General features: G+C 39.0%; 1 protein-coding gene across 1 annotated transcript in view; it reads right to left on the minus strand.

Annotated features, from left to right (window-relative positions):
• NRXN3 (neurexin 3) overlaps positions 1-25660 on the minus strand; it is a 1892810-nt gene that overhangs the window by 1400924 nt on the left and 466226 nt on the right. The window contains exons 4-5 of the mRNA XM_027844705.1: positions 4488-4789; positions 473-496 (exon numbers count right to left, since the gene is read on the minus strand). Coding sequence (XP_027700506.1) covers positions 473-496; positions 4488-4789 — 326 coding nt within the window. The remainder of the gene's footprint in view (positions 1-472; positions 497-4487; positions 4790-25660) is intronic.

The raw sequence follows: 25660 nt of genomic DNA on the forward strand, positions 1-25660 counted from the left end.
AAAGGAAAGGAAAGGAAAGGAAAGGAAAGGAAAGGAAAGGAAAGGAAAGGAAAGGAAAGGAAAGGAAAGGAAAGGAAAGGAAAGGAAAGGAAAGGAAAGGAAAGGAAAGGAAAGGAAAGGAAAGGAAAGGAAAGGAAAGGAAAGGAAAGGAAGGAAAGGAAACTGGAAACACTCATTTTTTTAAAATCCCTTGTGAAAAATAAAGAGAAAAAAAGTGGAAAAAATGGATTCCCCATTCTACCCCCAAATAAACTAAGTCCCATTTCCAGAACAGTGATATTCTTCTTCAGTTTGTTTTTGTAAAGAAATGGTAAAATATTTGTAAAAGGTGTCTTTATTTAACTTAGCAGAAATAAAAGAAGTATATAGAGGACAAAAGGGGAGTTCAGGGAGGAAAAGGGGGGTAACACACGGCAAACCCAAAATAAGAGACAATAAGAATGATATCTACCAGACAATGTAGTTTGTTTACCATAGCGTGTCCAATGCCTGAGTGCTTTGCGGAAAAGGGGGAAGAAAGGAAATTAAAAAATTGTGAACAGAACGATTGTTAATTAAAAAAACTAAAAACAAAGATGAGTCGTTAGGGTGTTAGTACATTAGTCGGTTAGTAAAATGACACATTGCATGAATGATCTTGTGTTAGTTTTTCAAAAAAAGGCACCCAACACAGAAAGAGAGAGAGAGGGGAAGACAATGTGAGCAGGACTCTATGGGAAACTCTGTCACCTTGGGCCCAGAAGGGAGAGAAGCTGAATTCCTCCCTGCTACCTCCATTTCCCTCCTTGTGTTTTCCTGAATACCATTCCTTTGTCCAAACTTCATTCCATTTAAAATTGGTGTAATACTTACTTTCCAGGACTTCTTGTGAGCAAAAGCTGCCCTTATTCCCACTCCCACCCCCAACACACTTGCACTTTAAGAAAAGACTCCATTAAGTTGTTGTGTAACACACTCATACATACGTAGCTAAGTGGATGTTGCCAAGAAATCAATATATTTGGGATACCCTTTCCCCCTTGCCTAAGAGCAGAAAGAACTGAATCTCATATATTTTACTTACTTAGTTTTACCATCCTATGTACTCTAGGATTGTACTCTAGGTATGAAGTCTGCTTCCTTGATTTTTAGGGACATTGAAACATTGGAGGAGTAAGTAAAACACAGCTCTCTTTATCATACTCTTGCATTCAGAACTCACCATGAAGCTTGTAATTATCTTCACTGCCCAATATAGGGCAAAATCTGGTTTATCTGCCATTGAACCAAAATGACATCTGCTGGATTGCAACCCCTGCCCGTCCTAGCCCAAAGTCCCTCTGCCTTTAACAGGGCTTTCCAGTTGCTTTAATTTTTTAAAAATGTCTTTTGAGATGTGCAAGGTGTGTGCCAGGAAGGTTAAATATTACCCAAAGAGCTCTAAAATGCAATCTCTTAATGGATTGGATCAGCTCCATTTGCTGCTAATAAAATAAATGCTTATTGGATTGGATTGCTAAACTGACAACAGAGTCTTGAGCTGGGAGGCTGGTATTACTATTTTGGTTTATGTGCTTGGGCAATCTGGGGACCCAGAGGTAAAGCAACCCATATAGTCATGGGGTCAAGTTCCCTGGTCTCAATCAGAAGGGGATAGATTCTGTGAAAGACAGCCAGCATTTAATGATGCAGCCCAGGGTTCTATACTGCTTCATTGTATTGGAAACATAAGTAGTACCTGATCTTGGCTCTGTCTTTACCTAAAGATAGAACTATGAATCAGGGACTATCCCAAAGACATCTAAAAACAAAAGAAAAATGTGAGACCACTATCATTAGCAAGGAATGCCTTGGAGAAACTGAAAGTGATCTTTCAGTTCCTTCAAATAGATTGTTTGCTGGGAAAGTAATTTAATCTTTCTGATAAAAATAAGAAAGGTTGCTATTATCTAGCTATTAAATATTTAGGAATACACCCATCACCCGCTAGGAGAGGAAAATGGGAGACTCCCAAATCACCAAACTAATACTTGAAAAGGTACTTAAAATATGACTTTTAAAAAATTCTGTACAAATAGATTTGAATTATTTAGTGTTAAATGATCACATTTTAAAAATCAACTCTTTGCTTCCCCAATATCTCCATCTCTTCAGAAAAATGCTTTTGGCCACACAGATGTAGTCAGGGGTTCAATGAAGCAGGACTGTTCTGGGTACACTTTCCCCATGAGAGTTGAACATTCCTTCTGCCAAGAGATACACAAAATTCAAACAGCTCCTCCAAGAGATTTCACTGGAGTGAGAGCAGTGAAAAGATGCTTATGCCATTTTTACTTAAATGAATCCCTGGCATTGGGCAGAGGCAAAGTCACCTTCAAGGCATAATGCACAGTCCTGTGAATTATGTGGATGTCACAGTGAATGTAGCACCTAGACACAGATGAGATCATAATCCTTATGGAACATAAGGTGTTTTGCATATTTAGCCACCCTATATGGCTGGAAAATGTTGTAATCACCATTTCACAGATGGGAACCATGATACAAAAGGTTAAGTAAGTGACTTGCCCAAGGTCACAGGGAGAGCTTGTGTATAAGGCTGGTGACAGAACCCCAGAGTCCTGACTTCATGTCCTGGGACAAAGCTAGGTCTAACTTAAGCAGATTCCAAGTCTGGCATAAATCAATTGAAATAGCAGCTCAATTACATTTAGTTTTTCTCAGTATTAGTTACTTCTGTGTCTAAAGGATGACTTCATTTTAAGAGCATGTACTTTTTAAATTTGTTTATAGTACAGATGAAGCCAACTCCATCTTGTCTCAATTAAAAATTCCCAGCAGGCCGAAAAACTATACCAGGTGAAATATTATAGTATCCAGAAAAAATGTTTCTTTGGTTAATGAGGATCATGAAATTGTTTCTATTCATATAAGAAAAGTACTAACTCATCACCAGTCAAATATCTCAAGGGTGTTATTGAGTACCTGCCAGTCAAAGCTATCAGCCAAAGCAGGAAAAAAAAAAGGTCATATTTCCATTTGCCAGTCTGATCCCTATAGTTCAAGGGTATCAGTCTCTAATATTTTAGCAAATGGGAATTTTATATGAGTTCTCTTAGCTCCTGAGGTCTCACCCAGAAATAAATAAATAAATAAAATTTAAGAAAGCATCAACATTAGAGGTCCTTGACCTCAGAGGAAAATCAAAGAGTAGTGATTCCAAAATGGATTATCTGAGTACAATAAGATGATTGGAGGCTATTCCTTATGTCATTCCTGGCCCCTTCACCACAAATGGAATAGTCTCATAGCATGCTTACCTGGCATTCCTTGACCTGAGAAGGGACATTAGGAGTACTGTATAAACTTTTGTCATTCATTCAGCAATACATATCGCTTCTTTATCAGCCAGTAAACATATGCAAATTCCTGTCAGTGCCCTTGTCTACACATTAAATTAATGAGACACTAAATTGGTCGAGATTACTTGACAAGTCCATTTTGGTGGCACTCACATAGTGTTTACTGATTAATAAGACATCAATGATGTGACCCATCTGAGTTAAATGATAAATTCACAAACAGTTAAAAAAAAAACCTCCAGGTTGCAACATGAATATACAGATGTCAGGATATCCACTGACCTTGACTGGAGATAAATTTCATCTATGGACATAGAGGGATGAGTTTTTATTACAAATGAAAACAGTTTCCCTCTGATAGGGTTCTCCAGCTAGGAGTGTTATCACCTGACGGAGTTGCCTAGCTTAGAATAGGCAAGCGATGGGAGTTCCCCAGCACGGACAGAACCAGGAAAAGCTGCTCCAAAGTTGACTTTTTAAATTGGGTCCTTCCACTTTCCAGGGCTCCCAGACAACTGAAGAGTCTCGTAGCCAGAGACATGAGCAATAAAGTAGGACCACGGCACCAAAGAACAGAGAAACAGAGGAATTCAGAGAGATTCTGGCCAATCAATTCCAAGGCTAAAGGTCAAAAGGAAATAAATAAAAGAAAAAGGAAGAGGAAAGGAAGACTTTGGGGAAGTAAGTTAAAATCATGACATCATGGCAATGATTAACTTAATTGAAAAGGAAAACAGAAACAAAAAATGAAGAAAAACTCCCAAGCAGCAACATAACACTCTGTTCCTAATTGAATTTAACAATAATATTACTGATAAGAATCCAATGTAATTAAGGAAATGATTTTTAAAGAAAAGAAAAGCACAGCAAAAGGAGACGGAAGTATTTTTAAGTTTTATCATCTATTCAACTGAATTTCTTTTCTTAAATAATGAGTGAAAAAATGGGAATTGAACTATGGAAAGAAGGATACCTCGACCATTTTTCTTGTATGATCTTGAAGAAGGGGAGATGTTAGCATACTTCTATAAGCTTGATTGGCATTTCTACACCCTCTCCACCTTTCCCATCATCTGACCCACAATCTTCTACCTCAACTGACCTAAGAAGAATGCCTTCCTGGCATTTTCTCCCTTTCACCATTACCTGCCGAAGGTTGCGGGTCACTTTGACATCGTGCCAGGCGTTGTCATTGAACTTGCCATTCACGGGTTCCACAATGGCCTCAAAGGCCCCTGACCCGAGGTTAATGACTAAGGAGACCGCACCATCTTTTAGAGCCAGGTTGACGTAATCAGCTGATTTGCCTGTGTGTAGGATGAGTCCATTCCGTTGCCACGTCTTAAAGGAAAGGGTGATCTCGTCGCTGCTGCTCTGGATTGGGTTCTGAGACAGGTCATAGCACAAGTACTCGGAGCCCCGGAAGGTGGCCACATTCTCATCTCGTGCTGCAGGCAGAGAAAAGAGGGGAGAAAAAGAAAGGAAACAGAGTTAGTACTTGGGTAGCTGGGTTCAAATCTGCTACAAGTACCAAAAAAAGAGTGTACTCAGAAGACATCAATAGCCCAATATTAGCAATTTACCTTTCCCCTAATTGCTGCATTAACACTCAACTGCAATATAAGAAAGACAGGGAAAAAGACCCACATGTACAAAAATATTTATAGCAGCTCTTTTTTGCAGTGGCAAAGAATTGGAAATTGAGGGTTTGCCCATCAGTTGGGAAATGGCTGAATAAGTTGTGGTATATGAATGCAATGGAATACTATGGTGCTACAAGAAATAATGAGCAGGCAGACTTCAGTAGAACCTGAAAAGATTTATATGAACTGATGATGACTGAAGTGAGCAGAACCAGGAGAACATAGTACACAGTAACAGCCACATTGTGTGATGACTAACTTTGATGGACTTATCTCTTCTTAGCAATGCAAGGATCTAAGACAACTCCAAAAGGCTCATGATAGAAAATTTTGTCCACATTCAGAAAAAGAACTATGGAGTGTGAATGCAGATCAAAGCATATTATTTGCTCTTTTTTTTGTTTGTTTGTTTCTTCTTTCTTGCGGTTTCTCCCATTGGTTCTTATTCTTCTTTACAACATGACTAATGTGAAAATAAGTTTAATGTGAATGTATATGTTGAGCTATGTCAACTTACATGCCCTCTTGGGATGGAGGGAGCGGAGAGATGGGAAGAAAATTTGGAACTCCAAATCTTACAGAAGTGAATGTTGAAAACTAAAAATAAATAAATAAATTTATTATTTTAAAAAAAGCCAGAAACCAATTTTAGAATTCCTTCATCTAAACAAAAGACACACTCAATGGGTTTTGAGGTAAGTAACTGAACATTTAAGTCCTATGAGACAGATAAAGGTGGTGGAGGAGAGGGAAAATCCAACACATTAAAAAGTATGTTGATCTCCCATGTCCATTTGATTTTTGTATTCCTACATGGGAGAAGGTGTTTATATAACTAAAAATTCAGGGAATGAATATTCTCACATTTGTTTTGTTTTGCCACTGACTGTAATTACTATCTAATGCCTCAGCTTTCTTCATTTATCTGATGAGGCGAAATGGTATGTTCAAACTTTTATCTCTCTCAATATATGGTAAATAAGTGCACTGATCAATTAAATTACTTTGGGCTAAAACAAAACATTTTTCTCTATTATAAAATGCTCCCCATCACAGAGATCCTTTGCAGAAATGAGGGCAAGATCTAGAACTCATGATTCTGCTTATTTAATGACTAGATTACTTATTTTCCCATTCTATGCGCAAATTAGGTTAGCAACAAGTTCTGCTTTCCATATGCCAATACACAAAGGATCTTTGATTGAAACTTTCCCTTCCTTCCTTCCTTCCTTCAAATCATATACAACCCATCTATAACTTACTAGAATGTAGACTCCTTGAGGGATTAGTTCACTCTTTGTGTTCGTAGACCTCATGTCTAGCAGATAGTAACTGAGCACACTCCCTGGCACATAGTACATGCATTATAAGTATTCTATTTCTCTATTATAAATATTTGTTGATTAATTAACAGTAGATTACTGAGTCCTATGGTGTTGCTTGAGGCACACAGAGATTGTGCCTTGTCCAGGATCAAACAGCTAGTAAGCACCAGAGGCAAAATTTGAACCTAACCCTAATTTCACCTCCAACATTCTATCCATAATGCCACACACTCTTCATTTTCCATAAAATAACTTTATACAAACAATTTTGCCAATTTTGTACAGGGGATTTTTGTCTAGGAATGGATTTGACTAGATGACCATTGAGGTCCCCTTGGCTGTTTAAAGGCTCCCTAAGCTACACTTAGAACATCTAGATGACTCAGTGGATAGAGCACTGAGCCTGGAGTCAGGAAGACCTGAGTTCAAATTTGACCTCAAACACTTAATAGCTGTGTGACCCTGGGCAAGTCACTTAACCTTATTTGCCTCAGTTTCATCATCTATAATATGAGCTGGAGAAGGAAATGGAAAACCATTCCAGTATCTCTGCCAAGAAATCTGCAAATGGGGTCATGAAGAGTTGGACGCAACTCAACAACAACAACAAGCTACACTTAGGTGGGGGGAAAACAAACATGGCATCATTTTGTTGTACCCCTCTCCTTGATGAAAACTTGACATGGAACAGTGATACTTTTCAGAAATTATGTTGGGAAATGAATACATAGCATGTGGGGAGAGGTGGGACAGGAACACAATGTCTTAACAATGAATTCACGTTAGAAAGTTACAAACAAATCTTTCTGTGTTTGATAATGAAATCTCCTCCATGTGTTAAAATCCAGTCGAAATCCTGCTCTACAAATTTAAAGGTAATGATAATCCAGAATTGATGGTGATAAATCCAAAGGAATTATCATTATTAAGCTATTTTCCCAAGACATAGGTTTTAGAAGTACTAAATACACTGTCAACAGCCACCGATGTGTGGGATAGTTTATTTGTGTACGCATATGCTCTCTGTGGTTCTTGGCTTGCATCCATGGAGCAATGAGGAAGATATTGGTCTTCCTCCTTGGATACATTTGGGGGCATGTACCAATGAAATGACTGAATCTTCTTAGGAGTAGGGATCCCTTTCACCTTCCTCCTCACCCCATTTTCTCATCATGCCCTGGCCATGGTAGCAGCACAGAATCATGGAATTTCCGAGTTCAAGAAACCTCAACATTCACCTAGTACAAATCATATCCATAAAAGAGTACCCACAATCAAGCACCTGAAAAATGACCATCCAGCTGCTTCATAAAGACTTGCAATGAAAGCTAACCAATTGCCCCACACTTGTCAAGAAAACTAATTCCACTTTTAGATAGCACTAATCATTAGAAAGTTTTTCTCTTTATGTTGCCTCTTTGCAACTTCCCTTCGTTACTCCTACTCTAACTCTCTAGGGCCAAATAATCCATGTGACAACCTTTCAAGTAATTGAAGACAGCTATTATGACTCCCTCAAAAAAAAAAAAGAAAGAAAAAGAAAAAGAAAAAAAGATTTTTTCCTCTTCCAAGTTAGTTGGACATGTGACCAATGTTATTGACATGATTGATTGACAACTGTGTAATCTTTAAGAGCTTGCTTTTTCAAAAATTTCTCATTCTGTGTTTCCTTATGTAAAAAGAAAGAAGAATGAGATATCCACTCTCCCCTCTGTACATAGAATATTTCATGTCACCAGCCATGTATCCTTTTTGAATCGTCTCAGAAGAAGCAGCATTCTTCACCCTTAGAAAGGATGAGGCTACATGTAAAGTGGTGGAAGGGGCCATGTAGGAAGGAGGTTGGAATAAAATTGGCCCTGCTTTGGCATCAGTGACAGCCTGTAATAGTTATGAGCTGGTATAAGGGCTGAGTATTGACTGGGCGTGGGTTGGCTTGAGATGGATAATTAACTGGACTGACAAAGAACTCTTTAGCTGTAGGTACTGTTTATTGACCAATAACTAAAAATCAATTACCCTGAAAGATTTGGCTCTGATTTTCATTAGTCAATAATGCAACTACAGTAAGTTTGGGTTCCCCAGTGGAGCCTTGAACCCAATGGGATGTGACCAGGTTGTTATATAAGAAGTTGGGCCTGAGGTGGAAAAAGGATGGCAATCAAAAGTGTGAGGGACGGGAGCTCTGGTAGCAGACTCCAACCAGAGATGTGCTCATAGAAGAATCCATTTCACATCATTGCTGCGAAGAAGCCATCAGAGGCGCCTCATTAACCAAAAGAAGTTGCCTGCAATGCAACTTCAGATGTGCTGTTTCCTCCCTAGCAACATGAGGTAAACAAGGGGGAGAGTCCTTTACTCTCTGTCCAAGTTATGTCCATGCACCTATTCTCCCCGGCTTATTAACCACAGCCAAGAACTGTTAAGCTCAGCTCCTTATCAGTCATCACAGCCCTCATTGAAGCACTTAAGGAAAATAAATTATACTTCCTATCTTCAGGAAGTAGGACAAATTGCCCCTCCTTTTTTTTCTCTTCATAATAGTACCACCATTCTCCCGGTCACCGAGGCTCAAAATGGTCACAACATGTTTCCTTCTCCCTTGCCTCCCACATCCAATAAATTGTCGAGCCCTATTAAGCTGACCACAGTAATATTTCTCACCCTGTCCCTTTCCATTTTCATTGCCATTACTATCCTAAATCATGTTCCTCTTGACCTCTGGCCCGGATAATTCAATCATCTTCTGATTTGTCTCCTTGCCCCCTAATTTCTCCCCCTTTCAATCTACCCTATATATTGCTTCCAACTTAGTCTCAGGTTACAGAGAAGTTACCTCAGAGGTCATAGAATCATAGATTCAGAGTTGTAAGAGATCTCAAATACCATGTCGTTGAAGCACCTCATTTTATAGCTGAGGAGATTAAGACCCAGGGAAGTTAAATGACTTATCCAAAGTCATATAAGTTACAAGCATCAGAGGCAGAATCTGAACCCGGTCTTCTGACTCTAAAATAAATGTACTTCCCACCCTGGTTTTAAAATATAGGTCCTAGGTTCAGATCCTCGTATAGGTATCCTGATCACGGCTCCCCTTTGGTCAAAACGTTTTGAGAGCTTTCCTTCATCTAAAAAGTACAAATTGTTCTGCCTAACATTTAATTCTCTTCACAATTTGGTCTAGATCTGTTCTACCCACTCTATTTACTGTTTCCCCCTTCATACTGAAGGATACTCTATGCTCCTGCAGAAGATGTAATTTGAATTGGGTCAGGGAGGAAGCCCAGGAAGCCAGGAGGTGGATGTGAAGAAGGCAAGATTCCAGGCATGGGAGTCGGCCAGTGAGAAGTCAAAAGATGGGGTGTCATGTTCAAGGTATAGCAAGCAGACCAGTGTAGATAAATCATAGAGACTGTGAAATCTAGAAGAGTGCAAGTAGACTGGAAAGGTAGGAAGGGGCCACTGTATGAAGAGCATGAAAAACCAAACAGAACATGTAATATTTGATCCTGGAGATAAAAGAGAAATGCTGTAGTTTATTACATAAGGGCCGGGGAGTAACATGGTCAGATCTACACTTTAGGAAAATCCTTTTGGCAGCTGAATAGAAGACAGATTGGAGTGGGAAGAGGCTTGAAGCAGGGAGACCAGTGAGCCAGCTGTTAGTGATAGTTCAGGCATAAAGTGATTAAGGTCCACACCCCAGGGTGGCCGTGTGAGTAGAGAGAAGGGGATGTAGAAAAGAAATGTTGTGAAGGTAGGAACAAGCTTGGACATCAGATTGGACATAGAGGGTGAGTGCAAATGGAAAGTCAAGGATGGCACCAAGATTGCAAGCCTGGGTAACTGGGAGAATGGCAGTGCTCTCAACAGTAATAAAAAAGTAGAGAAGAGGCAAGTGTTTGTGTGGGGTAGATAATCTGATCCTAAAACATTCTGTATTCCCAACATCCAGAAGTGATCCTTCTTTCCAAATTAATCATAGCACGTGGTACCTCTCATTGTATTTTTCACATCTTCTTTAATTTGTAGTTTATTTCTTTCAAGTCTTATTTCCCCCAGCCAGACTGCCAATTTCATGAGAGCAGAAACCATATCCTATATCTTATTCTATTTTCTATCCTTCCAGTGTTGAGCATGGTCCCTTGAACATAAAGTTGACTGAATTGAGACCTGAAGGTGACTAATCAAGCGCCATCATCATTGCTAAGCATTTTCTCACAGTCTCAGATTTCCAAAGAGCTGCACACATGATCAGCAGCCACTTCTGTGATTATGTGTGTGGTCCTTGGCTCAACATATGGTATATTATTGGGCATATTCTATAAACATGCAAATCAAACCTTGTAGGCCCACTCAATTAAGATAACTGGGTAGGAAAAGAGCACTTTTAAAGATAAGTCCAAATTAATCACAGAGTACACTTCTAAAGGAGAAATGTTTGACACAGGGTAATAAGATAAGCAGCAGCTACTTAGCATGCTAAAGAGTGCTTAATGTTTTATGCTTGAATATTAATTTACCTAGATGCCACTATGGTATAATGAGCAGAGTGTGAGGGTTGAAGCCAGGAAGACCTGAGTTCAAATCCAGCTGCTGATACTTAGTAACTGTATGACCCTGGACAAATCTCTTAGCTACTATATTTCCCTAGGATCAGGGTGGTAAACTACATTCTTAGAGGGATTTCTCACACCAGGAGTCCCCCATGCAGGTGAAATCACAGCTCTTTTACATAGTTCTGTACATTAATTCACATCAAATAATCCCACAGTATACTCAAAAATAGGTATTAATCCCATTTTACAGATTGTTCTGAGGTAACCTTCTGAATCAGGATTCAAGCTAGAAACAGAGACTGATCCTAGTTAAAAACTATCTCCTCTTTGGTCAAAGAGTTCATCATAATCATACAATGTCAGAGACAGAAAGAAACATTGGAGATTGTCTGGCCCAGCACTTTCATTTCAGTGGTAAGAAAACTAATGCACAGGAAGGTTAAATCACTTGCTCGAGGACATACAGCTTGTCAGTGGCAGAAACTGAAGGAAGTTGAGCTGTTCTCAAATTATTTCCTCATTCATTTTGAAGAATAGCAATATGTTTTCCCAGTTCCTCTCATTTCATGCACACCTTATGCTGATGATGTAATATTCACCACTATATACTCTCCAAAAGTCCTGCGGAGCTCTGGAGAGCTTTTAAGGTCAGCTACAGAACATTCAGATCTCAAAGGAGCTGAACAGGTAATAAATACATTGTACTCATGTGAATCCTATTTATTGATTCTCTCTCTTGACCTCACCCTTTGGAGTATCTCTCTGGTCCCTCCTCCCCTCTCCTACTCAGAGAATGTATAACACGTTCATTTTGAGTGAAGAATTCATGCTGATGACATTGGTATGGAGGAGAGAATGAAGCAAAAAATAAAACAAGAAATAAAAGGGAAGTGAGAAGATGCTTATGTAAATCATATGCACATTTATGCTAATGTTGATGCAATTAGACCAAGGAAGATTCTATATAACCAAGTGTTACCCTATGCAAATATCTAGTGAAGACTGCTTCCCTAGTTCTGCCATCCCCAACTTCCCAAACTCTCAGTTCAATAATGAATTTGCTTCCTTATCTCATAGCCGATTGACAAAAATACCACTTCTCCATCTGTCCTACCCTTCTCATATGTCAAAGGCCAATAAATTGTTGAAAGTCTAAATCCTGTATAAGATAATCAGAATCATCTCAAAGATGGCTTAGGGGACTTTTTAAAAGAAAAGAATTGTGACCTAGGCTAACAGGGGAAAATATAGTGGGGGAAAATAAATCCCACGAGACTTGTGCCTAGACAGAACATTGAGTTAAGTTGCCAAAACTCAGAAAGAGAAGAGCAGGCAAGGCCCATTGTCACAGTGCTGTCCTTTGCTAAAGTGGACCTAGAAATACATAATCTATTTGTCATCCCCTGAGAACCAACTGAAGGCAGTAAGGATGGGGGGTGGTGCAGGAGGGGAGAGGAGCCAGTAGCTCCATCTGAGGAACAGTAGATGCTCAGCAAGTTCTAGATCAATTTCTAGAAGGAGAGGAGAGGAACCCAGAAGGTTGACTCTTCATGAAAGATGCTGACATCTCAGAGCTGAGGAAAGATGAATTCATCCCTAATGAGCTGCAAAAATCTCCACGCAAATTATGACCATTATTTATGTGAGTTGTTAACAAGGAGATGGTTACTATTATTTATTTCCTTTGTGTGGTACTTTGCTTTTTTGTCTTAATTATTTTTTTTGGCCTAGACCTGTGATTTCATTAGTGTAGGGAACTCCCAGTGAGGAAACTGCCTCTACTGACACAGATCACCAGCTATTCTGCAACTTATACTTAGGGAGCTGCCTGGGAATATACCAAGAGATTAAGTGACTTAGCCAGAGTAACATAGGTGTGTGTCAGAGGCAGGACTCGAACCCAGATCTTCTGGACTCTGAGGTTGGCTCTCGATCCACCATGTCTCTCAAATTAAACAATTAATTTTGAAGAACAGAAGTGAAGCCTCATTCCTTCCATGGAATTTGCACATTGGAAGTACTCTCTGCCCCTGCAGCCTCTCCTTCTGATTGGATGGCTCCTCTTAGACCCTCCTCTTAAGGAGGTAACCTAGGCCAGCCATGTTTCCTTCCTCTTCAGGCTAGACTTCCTCTGCCATGTCCCTGCCACAAGTCCCGTTCTTATCCCAACCCTTTTTATGTGTGATCTTCCTCCATTAGAATGTAATGTACCCTCCATGAGGGTAGGGACTATCTTTCTACTTGTATTTGTATTCCCCCATGCTTAGCACAATGCCTGGCATGTAGTATAGACTTAATAAATTTTGTTGACTGACTGAAAAAAAATAAGCAAGAAAATATAGGATTTAGAGATGGAAGATACTATACAGATTATCTTTTTCAGAATAGTCAATTTTATATCCATCAAAACTAAGATCCATGTAGGTTGTGATTTGCCCAAGGTCATATAGGTTAAAATTAGAGCTCAAATTAACAGGCAAATGCACCATCCAATTCATATCCTGTAGCTGCTCTTGTAACCCACAGCTGAAAGAGGCTGAACTAATTGATCTACCAGCCTATCGCAATAACTGCCCTTCCTCTCTTTCTCTACTGAAGGCCCTGATATTTTCTTATCACCTTGGAGGTGACTCGGTCTATAGCTATCAATAGGCCTAACTAAATGTGACAGTCCAAATAGTTGCAGCAATGCATTTTCAAGACCAATGAAAATCTCAAGACTAATTAAAATCATGAAAAGTCTGTTTCTGAGACTCTGGCTACGTCTAAGCCTCAAAAGGATAGGGAGACAATGCAGTCACCTTGCATGGTTACAAGCTAAATAGATAGAGAAAACGAATGCAGAGAACTATGTAACAGCATAAAGCAGCTTAGCATTCTGTTACCACTTGGTAACCCAGAAGCATTGACTTAGCTAATGGCTTGTTTAGATGCATATAAATTATATCACCCTGAAGTTTACAATCAATTCCATAAGTGTTAAAATAAAACATTATTCTCCTTGCATGAAAAACGTAGCTAAACTATATGTACACCAGTCATTTTCATATTATTTGTAAGTGTCTGATGGATTAAATAGTACATGCTATGTGGACTTATAAAAAGCAGGATATTAAATTCAGTTTACATAGATATGTAAAATAGTGGTCTTTCAAATGACTTGCTAATGCAAATACTGATGCATTCATGGTACTAAGGAGGATTTATTCAATTCATTGTGTCAAAAAAAAAAAGCCTAGCCATTTATACAATTATATAAGTTGTATATACATTGTAAAATGTATTTTGAGTCAGTGAAACCGGGTTCAAATTTTGACTTTATCAATCAATATCTGTGTGACCTTGGGCAAGTTACTTAATCTTTCTGGGCCTCAGGTCTCTCTTCTATAAAATGAGAAATTGAACCCAATGTAGTGTAAGGCCCATTTGAGATTTCACTCACTGACCTCTGCTTTTATGAGAAACTTGAAAACGTGTAAAAACATTTCCCTAAATTAATGCTTAACATACTCTTCCCCCAAAGAGGGGTAGGAAAGAAGTCACTGATCAGCTTCCTGGAGCCTTTAATGGCTATGAAGGTGGTACAGTATCCCATGGTGACCTGGGGAGTTTCATTTTTTACAGATGTCAATTTGCTTGTCACCACTGAGTCCCACTTTTCTGTCATTGTGGAAGCCATTGTCCATCCTATCCAATCAATCAACAAGTATTTATTAAACATCCACTCTGTGCTAAAATATCTACTCTGTGTTTGGGAATACCAAGAATGAAACAATCCCTACTTACAATGAGCATACATGCAATACATATAAATGCATAGAGAGTATAAATACAAAGTGAATAAACTATACTAAAAGTAGTTGAATACGATGTAATTTAGGGAAAAGGGCACTGGTACTTAGGGGAATCATGAATAGCTCTATGAGGAAGGTGATGTAAGCACTCCAGAAAGAAAACTCTAGCCACACTCTATGGGCTCATTTATTAGCACACTTAGCATCACACAAATACAACATATCATTTGTGTTGTTATTGAATTATTTAAGTTGTGTCTGATTCTCTGTGACCCCATTTGGGGTTTTTTTGGCAAAGATACTGAAGTGGTTTGCCATTTCTTTCTCCAGTTCATTTTATAGATGAGGAAAATGAGGCAAATAGGAGTAAGTGATTTGTCCAGGGTCACACAGCTAGTAAGTGTCTGAAGCCAGATTTGAACTCAGGTCCTCCTGACTCCCAACACACACACACACATACACACACACACACACACACACACACACACACACACACACTCCTTAAACACATCCATAATGTCCAAGGGAGTGCTAAGTATATACCTGTGACTCCTTGACCTTGCTAGTCAAAGACTCTTATGAGGAAAAAAAAGACATACAAATAATTATTTTTTTCTCCAAGTTCCTGCTTTAGTACCTCTTCACTGGAGAGGATCCTGGGTTGCCCACAGAGCAAAAACTTTTTCAAGCCTTGCCAAGCTAAAAAAGACTTGTATTTTATCCTAGCAGAAGTAAGAATCCTCTGGAAATTGTTAAGCTAGAGTGCAACATAGTCAGACATGTGGTTTGGCAATACTAGTTGCTCAGTTTGATAGAAGATGGATTAGAGAGGGAAGAGACTAAAGGAAGAGAGGTCAATTAAGAGGCTACTGTAATAGTTAAGAAAAGAAGTTGTGAGGATCTGTGCTGGGGGTAGAAGGGAAAAGATGTGAGAGCTATTACAAAGGTAGGACCAGTAAGACATGGCAATTGATTGGATATGAGAGGAGAATGAGAGTTATGAGACAAAGACGACTCCAAGATTGCACACCTCGGTGACTGGAAGGATGGAGGTGCCCTCTATAGAAATAGGAAAGTGATAAATAGTGGAAGGGTTTGGGGGTAAGATAATGAGTTCTAATTGAGACATGTTGAGTTTGTGATGACTAAAGGATATCTAGTTGGAGATGTCCAATAGATAGGTGGTAATGAAGGGCTAGAGTTCATCAAAGCGGCTAGGGCTGGAGGTATGGATTTTATAGTCATCAGCATAAAGGTGTTTGTTAAACACATGGGAACTGATGATATTATCAAAATGATAAAGAACACTTGACCTGACAGTTTGCATCTATATGAGTCTCAATATGCTAACATTGGCAAAACCACAGATTCAGGCTAAATGACTAGGAGTAAGCATTTAGATCATTAATCATAGGTGGTAAGATGTGGGATTGGCAGGGGTGGGGGGAAATTGAGGCAAGATGAAGAAAACTCTCATGGTAGCAGCTGGGAAAAAGTCAAACCCAGGAAATCATACTAATTACCTTCACCATAGGACTGCTGAAATTTGAAAGAAAAATATTTGCAATATGCTTACTAAAATACTAACATCTATGGCGTGGAAGTGACCTCCCTACAACATGCATCACTGAGCAGAACAGGACACTCCAGAACTGGAAAAGTAAGCCAGGTTCCAGATGTATTTGAAAGGTGCTGACCAAATTCCCAGAATGCTGACAGTCATGTATTTTGTTTTCATCTATGTCTTTTGTCCTTCAAATCAGGCTATAATGCAGCTGTGTGGTACTTTCACAGAGAGATAACCTTGGCTATACACAGGACTTGGGTCCAAACATAGCCCTTCCTGCCAGGCAGAGGGATTACCAGTGACACCATTTCCTACTGTTTGCCTTTCCCAAAAACTACCAGCTTCAAAGCAGAAACCAGCAAAATTGGGGTGGAATTTTGCCGAACCATCATCTTCTCTACTACACAACTCTCAGGCTACATGTCGGCAAACCTTCCCCACCCCCATTCTGATTTTCAGAACACATAGTGAGTGTACTCACATCCCCTGCCTGCTCCTTCTTTGTCTGGAAAGACTGACTGCCCAAGAATCACTGAGCTCAGAGCAGGTGATATTGAGCCTCTGAACAGAACTTCTAGAAAGGGATTCCAGCAATTCCTAAACTTAGCATCACAGAGTTTTTGATCTGGAAGGGACCTTCAAGTCTATCTGCCTCGTTTTACAGATGTGTACATTCAGGCATTGGTAAGTTATGTGGTATACAGGGTCACACAAATGAGTAGGTCACAGAGTTGGGACTTGAAAGCAAGTCTCCAAAGTGTCACCTTCAAAAGGAAAAAAAAAATGAGCCTGCAAAACAAAGAAATGTGTAGACTCCAGTCCAGTGCTCTTTCACCATTATTGTCTCCCTTTGCTATCTTGTCCTGAAGGCTCACATATCTGCTCTTCTCCAGAGAATGCTGAGTGCATTCCAAGTATTTCATTAAAAAAAGATACTAGTAGTATCTATTCCAGTAAATCTTGACCTCCTGCATCTGACACTGGGTCAGTCATACAATCTATTTAATCAATCAATAAGCTTTTATTAAATCTCTGCTGTATGCCAAGTATTGAGGACACACACATAAAAAAATGTTCTGTCTTCAGGGAACTATCAATGGAAGCATATGTATGTATCAGTAAAGAAAAGTAATGGGGGAAGGGAGGGAAGAGTAGCACTATTATCTAGAAAATTCAGGAAAGTCCTTCTCTAGGAAACCACGCTTAAACTGAGCTGTTGAGAAAACTATTGGTCAGTCAAGTCCTGGGCTGCCCACCTACCAGAATACCAAGTCACTGTGAATAGACTAGAAGGCTCCAAGGTAAACAACCATGCCCTATCTGTAGACACCTGAGTCATTATCAGTCTTCCACAGAGAACCTACAGGTTCTGCTCCCGCTACATAAAATAATGTAAATAACAGGACCTTTTTGCTGGAATTCATCTCCCAAGTCCCTACCAACACATCTCTAGGCTCCCTGCCACTATGCTCAGCTTACAACCTGCTCCCCTTTCTGTGGACATTCCTCTTTCTCCTCTCCCCACTGGTATTGGAACATAAGCTCCTGATGTTATGTTAGGAAATCTTGCTTTAGGTCATCAGATGACTTAAACTTTGAACTAAGCCTAGCCTTCTCAAAACATCTTAGAGAAAGTAGAGAACAAGGGCTGGAAAACTGTCCCTCATGACTCAGTAACAAGGACACCTTGCCCTTCCACCCAACAGCAGAGTTAGGACTAGAGGCCTCACCCCTAATCCTTTTGCACTTTAGGCTCTCCCCACAAACATACAATGTAAGAAATAAATTAAATACTTGACAGTTATGACAGAAGCCAGGGAGTCAAAGAGGCAAGACATGAATAAGTGGACTTCAGGTATGGAGAACAGCATTCACAAAGGTTTGGAGACAGGAGATGTAATGTTGTGTACCTGAAACAGCAAGTAAGTCATTAAGGCAATGGGATGCTACCAGAGAAGTTGTTATTTTTGTAAAGTGACCAGACTTGCAAAAGTTGAGGATAGGAAAAAAATCATGATAATACTAGGGCAGATATGTTGGATAAAAGGTATTATAATCCTATTAGAATTTAAGTGGGGAGTTTTTGAAGTGAACATGTGTTACTAAGTATTAACAACACTTAAGGCTGCACATGTGATTGTGCTTTTGGAGTCTTTCATTACCCATCTCACAATGTCTTTTGAGAGTTGAGAAATAATTCAGCTAAACATCTGGACATGGTTGGCTATATTTCTCCTGGAGGAGAAATGGTTAAATCATCTACCTGCCTCCCCCCAGCACACCAATTATTCAAAAACAAACTAAAACTGAACACTAAAGATGACATACTGGTCTGCACCATCCTACACTGTGAGCAAAGAAACATATCAACAATCATACTTTCCAGGGCCTTTTCCACCTCTAATCCTCAGACCCTCAGTTTGGAGGATGCTGTAAAAAAATAAATGGCCCTTTCTCTAGTGGCTAGGCTGTTCAATAACCCATGGATGCTTCCTGAAAGTGACGAGGAAGAAAATGGTAAATCAAGCTGTCACTGGAAAAGTAAACAGCTGCCATCCTGGAGAGGGAAGTGGCCTCAGTCCAAGGAGGACAGCCCAGAAAATGAAGGATCCCTGAAATCCTACAGCAAAGCTGACAACCTCATTGTGATCAATGTCATAGCAATGAAGACTAAATTATTAAATGATAATAGGTAACAGATATAGCACTTTAAGGTCTGCAAAGCTATATATACATATGTATGTGTATATACACATACTTTTACATTATACTTTATATACTATATCTATATATTACTATATCCATACATCTATAGATTAAACTACTCTACAGTCAATTATGTCCTAATATCTAGCTGTTATTCTTTGTTCTTGATGTTATTCTTTGTCTCACAAAAGATATTGCAAGGAGATAGGTAATGAAAGACTGCAAGAGCATGATCACATGTGCAACCCTTAGTGTTGTTATCACATGTTCACTCCAAACATGTCTCACCTAAATTCTGATAGAATTATGCTTTGTATCCAACAAATCTGCCCCAGTTATATTATTACCCTGCTTTTTTTTCTCCTCAACTCTCTAAATAAGGAAGGCCTTCTACAAAACCTTCAATAAGTAGTCATCCAACTGTGGAGGAATCCACGACCTCTTAGGGCAAGACATTCCACTTTCAGACAGCTCTGATTGCCAGCTCACCTTTTTTCTTTATACGAAAGTAAAATGGAACTCGTGGCAACTTTACTTCATTGCTGCTAAGTCTGCCTTCTTAAGTCAAACAGGACAAGTTGGATTCCTCTCCCCTATGTGTCAGTTCTTCAAATATGAGAAAGCACCTATCATGTTCTCCCTAAGTCTTCTTACCCTTTTCTTTTAACCAGTCCTAATTTGGCATAACCTCCAATTGTCTTATCATCACAGGTATGCTACCTATGACATGTTTCATTTTGTCAATATTCCATCTAAAGTTTAGTGCCCAGAACTGAATATAGTATTCCAAATGTGATCTGACAAATACAGTGGAATAATCATCTCTCTTACTCTGGATACTAATCTTCTATTAGTGAATCCTAATTATGTAGATGCACAATGGAGCTACTGTGTCACGCCTTCCAAAAGAGCATCAGGTTCTCCACACACACACACACACACACACACACACACACACACACACACACACAGAAACAAACAACTGGTGTCCAATCATATTCATAATGGGCTAGACAATCACAGAAATATTTTAGTACATATTTGGTGCTGAACACTCTGTTACATGCTACCTTAAGGGTAACCAAATAAACAGAAACCACAGGAGGCCCTATTCTTTTACAGAAAAGGACACTAAAGGACAGAAAGATAAAATGACTTTGAAAGTGTAGGTCAGACAATGCCATGCCCCTGCTGCATGAGCTACCTCTCACTTTCAAGATCAACTATTAAGTCCTTTGTTTATTACTTAAAAGTTTCATATAACCTTACCCCTTATTATCTTTCTAGTCTTATTATATCTTACTCCCTTCCACATACTATACCACCCAGTTTTTCCTCAAATATGACACTCCCTCCCCCATCTTTGTGCATTTGCACTAGCTGTTCCCTTTGACTGGAATGCTATGTCCCCTCACCACTATCTCACAGTTTCCCTGACTCAGCTCAAATCTCACCTTCTTCAGGAGACCCTTCCCACCCCCAATCCCTGCTAATATTTTACCTATCTTTACCCTGTATATGAATTGTATATATCTCCTTCATTAGACTGTATTCCTTCCTGAGAGGAAGAACTATTGTTGTTGTTGTTATTTTGTATGTCTTTGTATCCTCAGCACTTAGCACATCCCAGCACACACAAATGCTTATTTGACTGACTGATTGATGATCACCTCACTAGGTAGTGATGAAGACATAGGGACAAGAACCTGGGTCTTCTGATTCATAAACCAGGTTTCTTTCCACCAATCTACACTGCCTCTTCAAGAGTTTAGTTTGGGGGTTTTTGTTGTTTGTTTGTTTTGGTAGGGTGGGGGAGAGAGGCAGCAAAATAATACTAAAAAGGTTATAAGGAAAGTTTAAATGTAAAGAAATGAAACACATACATATATGTGATACTCCCAGAGTATGACTTCAAAGCAGTGCTTCAATAAATTTAATATCATATGTCATACTTTAGTATAAATCAATTATCTAAGTCTGAGACCACAAAGAACAAAGAAGCCATTATAATGGAAAGGCATTCATCACAGAATGCTTCCAAGAGGTGACTTTGGATCTGAGTTTTGATTGTGATGGCAACAAATTGACAGAAAGCATTTACATACAAACACATACATATATACGTACACACACACACACACACACACACACACACACACACACTCCTTTACTCTGGGACCAATCTGTCAATGATCATTTGCATTTCTGTCTGGTTTTCCTTTTGAAACTGGTTCCTTTAGTGAAGCTAATAAAAAACATTTTGGGAGTCACATTGGAATCCTAAATGCAGACTGTGACAGCATCTGAGGCATTCTGAGGGCTTAACAAGGACTGGTTAACATGCAAGAATTATAATAATCATAATAATAGAATGATGATGACTCTACAAATGCTAATAGTTGTCAAAAATAATCACAATGAATCCAGAGGCAGATTAGGGTTCTAGAATTCTAGAAAGACCACTAGCTCTAGAGTGAAATGACCTAAGTTCAAACATAAGCTGTGTTTTTTACAACCTGTATGACATTGAAAAAGTCACTTAATTTCTTTGGATTTCAGTTTGTACATCTAGAAAACAGGAAACTGAAAACAGATGATCTCTAAGATACATTCTAACTCTGACTTTACCCTTATCCTCATTAAAGGGCTGCATCTTAGAAGTCATCTAGTCTGCTCCCTTAATTTTACAAATGTAGAAACTGAAGCCCAGAGAAGTTAAGTAACTAGTGCAAAGCTACAAAGGCAACAAATAGCAGAGTCAGAATTCAAACCCAGGTCTTTTGACTCAAAAAAAAATCTAGTCCTTATTCCACTACACCACATGAGACTATGAAGGCACAGGGATTATTCAGAATCTGGCAGAATGCAATCCACCTGAGATGGTTTCATTGTCCTCTGGATCACATATTTGGACTTAGAAAGGACCTGAAGCCTTTTTATTATTATTATTATTTATTTTTGGCATTGACACCCACAGACCAAAATCAGTACTAAATTTGCCACTTTCTTTGTGGCCTCTTGGGGATGGTACTTCAAAAATAGGGAATCTCCTGATTGGTAGAATGGAAGAAGTTACTGGCAGAGTTTAGCTCCATTCCACTCCATACAGTGAATAGAAATATAAAAAGTATATATATACATACATATATATGTGTGTATACACATATATTCATATATACATATATATATATATGCCATTTTTCTCCTTTGGAGGAGGATACAAAAAGAAAATATGTTGTTGTACTCAGGAAATGTACAAAGTCTAAGAGGGGAGTGAAAGTTTTATAAAAAATTAAATATTGCTAGGGATAAATATAAATAAAATTGTTAAATGTCACAGTACATGACATATCAGAACACTAAATGCCAAATTAAAAGCCAAATTAAATGATCTCCAAGGCCTTAAAAGCAAAACTTAGAATTAATTCCAGCAGAATATAAACTCCATGAGGGCAAGGAAGGACTATTTGATTTTGGCCTTTGTATTTGAATGTTTGGCACAGTTCCTGACACATAGTAGGTACCTAAAAATGCATTTTAAATTCAATTAAATTGAAGTGAAATGAATGGTATAGACAAGTTTCATAGGAGTTCAGAAGGGGAATATCTCACTATGGGCTGACATGATTTAGGAAAATTGGCTCTTACAAGGTGTGAAAAGGTGGAAAGAAGAGGTAGTCCCTTGGGGTTGTACAGGTGGAATTCCCCACATATATAACAGTGACAACTAGAAATTCCACTAAATAGCTTGGCATCTTAGAACCTGCCCTGGCTTCCTGAGTAGGACGAGTGTTATTCTAGTGAAATTCACCACTCTGGGGGTGGCAAAGACGTTTGTAAACTCCATTCCTCACCTCTTTCAGCACTGGACAGCTCAGAAGCTAAAATTAGTGGTGAGACACATCAGGGGAAAGCAGAGTGACAAAATATTGTCTCATCCTTCATAAACCACAGAACTATCACTTATCAAGAGAGTAGGAGAGAAAGAATCATGGTATTTCTCTTAAAAAAATTCCAACTGAGAAATCTGAATCTCTCTTCATCACGCTAATCCCCATTCCTAACTCCCTTCCCTCCCATCCCCCTTCACTCATTGTGGCCTATCTACTCTTTTGTTAATCCTTCTGGGGTCTGGTCTTCAAGTCTAGACAAGGTGATAGCCTATTAAAAAGCCCTCCAGTCAATTCCTGAACAAGATCAATAAGACTTTTTATGACACAATGAAAATTTGCTATTTTGTTAAATGGGGCTAATCTTCCATTTCTGCAGCCCTCTTAAAGCTTTCAGTGGAGGGCACTAGAACCAAGGTGATTAAAAACCTGTTCAGAGATAAGAACAGGGACACTGTGGTCAATTCAAAGGTACAAATCCCAAATGCTTGAGCCACATCTTTTATAACTAATGTACATTTGCTTTTCTTCAAAATGAAATAAATATTTCAGAGGCTCAGATGTACTGGGGAGGATAAAACTGCCTTGCTCCAATGTGATCAAGGAGAGAATGATTTTAACTGGATCCTAGATTAGTGAAAGTACAAAAACTCAAACCAAGCAACAGATAAGAAGAAATGGGGTTTTAGGATCCACAGATAGAAAAGGGGAATCTTAAAAGGATATAGTTCTACATTTAAAAAAAAACACTTATTTGATTTGAGTCGTGAGGGAGTAAAATTAGGAAAGAAAACCTATGTGTATCACAAGTTTACTTATAATAATACAGAATAAAGCATATTACTGATACTGGGCAAAGTAGGTATTATAATTATTTCCTCTTCCCAGACAGCTTCCAGATCCTTTTCTGGGGGCAGACCATTATGATTCTTTCCATAGAGTTTCCTCAGGTGTCTCAAAAAGTTTTAAGCACTATCCCTTCCTGCAGAGTTATTACAGTAGTTGAAGGATGCATCTCTAAGGACTGATTAATACCTAACAATACCTTACATATCCCTAACACTTTACACTCTGCACAGGTTCCCAAAGTGGACAATATCACCCCATAGGGGGCATTGGAATTATCCAGGGAGGCAGTAGTAGCTTTGAGTGCAATTGGGGGGGGGGGGTATTGAATAAAAATAAAGGCTAACCTAACCTAACCCCAGGGGGGTGCTGGACAATTTTTTAAAAAGGGGGCAGATGTCCAAATAAGTTTGGGAACCTCTGGACAGAATATTTTAGCCCATTTACTGAAGTGTTGTGTCCACCAGCAGCTTGTATAGAAACCTTGGTCTGTTCTTTAGGCCTAGATATACCACAAATATTTGCAGGTATTTTCAAAACACTTTCAATGAACTACAGAGCAAATTGTGAGAACTCTGTGTATTAGGAATATGAGGCATGTTACTCATGTAACCAGGAGTCCAGAAACAAGGTTTAAATTGTGGGGAAAACTGATTTGTAATGATACACATAAGGAATTCCATTGTGGGTACTTTCATTAAGTGTTTTTTGATAGAGGAGAAACAGCTATGACATAGTGGATACAGAATTGACCCTAGATCCAAGAAGACCTGGGTTCAAATCCTGCCTTGAACACATACAGGCTATGGAGTAGTGGATACAGCGCTGGCCTTTTATCCAAGGAGATTTCAGTTCAAATCCTGCCTTGAACACATACTGGCTGTGTAACCATGGACAAGTCACTCAACTTCTCAGTGCTCTAGGTCACTCTCTAAGATTATAAATTGTAGACAAGGTATCAAACTGCTTACTAGATAGAGTTTTATCATCTGGGAGCTGCCTCTACTAGTAAAATCACAGATCTAGTCCCTGTCCCCAAGAATTTGGTAGTAATATTGATTACAGGTCTCCACCTAAATAAAAATTGTTCACAAAACCTTTATGGAAACCTTCATGTGCTTCTAGTCCCTGAATAGTTTAAGGAGACAAACCACAGCCTGATTTTGAGCTAAGATCACCAAAATTGGCTAATAAAAAAACTTCCTTGCTCACAGAAGATAACCACTGAAGGTATTGATGTATTTATTGAAAGGAGCACAAAACCTGGAGTTGAGTTGGTCTATATGGCCTGGTTTGGTAGGCTGCATGGCTATTCATAATGGATATTTTCTGTGACTGTGATCACACAAAAACTAAGATGCTAAATCTTTCCAGGGACACCAAGTGAGTTCCATCAGTGAAATCCTTCAACCTTGTTTGAGATAAAAGGCCATCCCAGGCATGAGAAGGAACAGTTGCCAGCTGATGCCATCATCACACCATTTTAATTATCCTCTTTCATGCAAGATACTTAAATGAGCCACTAACTAATAGATCAAAATTGTCATCAGTATTTTTGACATGGTGGAACCAAAGCACAAAGAGATAGACCCAAACCATTCTGGAGAGTAATTTGGAATTATACTCAAAGGGCTATAAAACTGTGCGTACCCTTTGACACAGCAATACCACTTCTAGGTCTGTATCCCAAAGAGATCATAAAAATGACAAAAGGACCCACATGTACAAAAATATTTATAGCAGCTCTTTTTGTGATGGCAAAGAATTGGAAATTGAGGTGATGCCCATCAATTGGGGAATGGCTGTACAAGTTGTGATATATGAATGTAATGGAATACTGTTGTGCTATAAGAAAAGAGGAGCAGGTAGACTTCAGAAAAACCTGGAAAGATTTATATGAACTGAAGCTGAGTGAAATTAGCATAACCATGAGAATATTGTACACAGTAACAGCCACATTGTGTGATGACTGACTTTGGTGGTCTTAGC

The sequence above is a fragment of the Vombatus ursinus genome, unplaced genomic scaffold (assembly GCF_900497805.2).
Source record: "Vombatus ursinus unplaced genomic scaffold, bare-nosed wombat genome assembly UNPS02014945.1, whole genome shotgun sequence".
Taxonomy (NCBI): Eukaryota; Metazoa; Chordata; class Mammalia; order Diprotodontia; family Vombatidae; genus Vombatus; species Vombatus ursinus.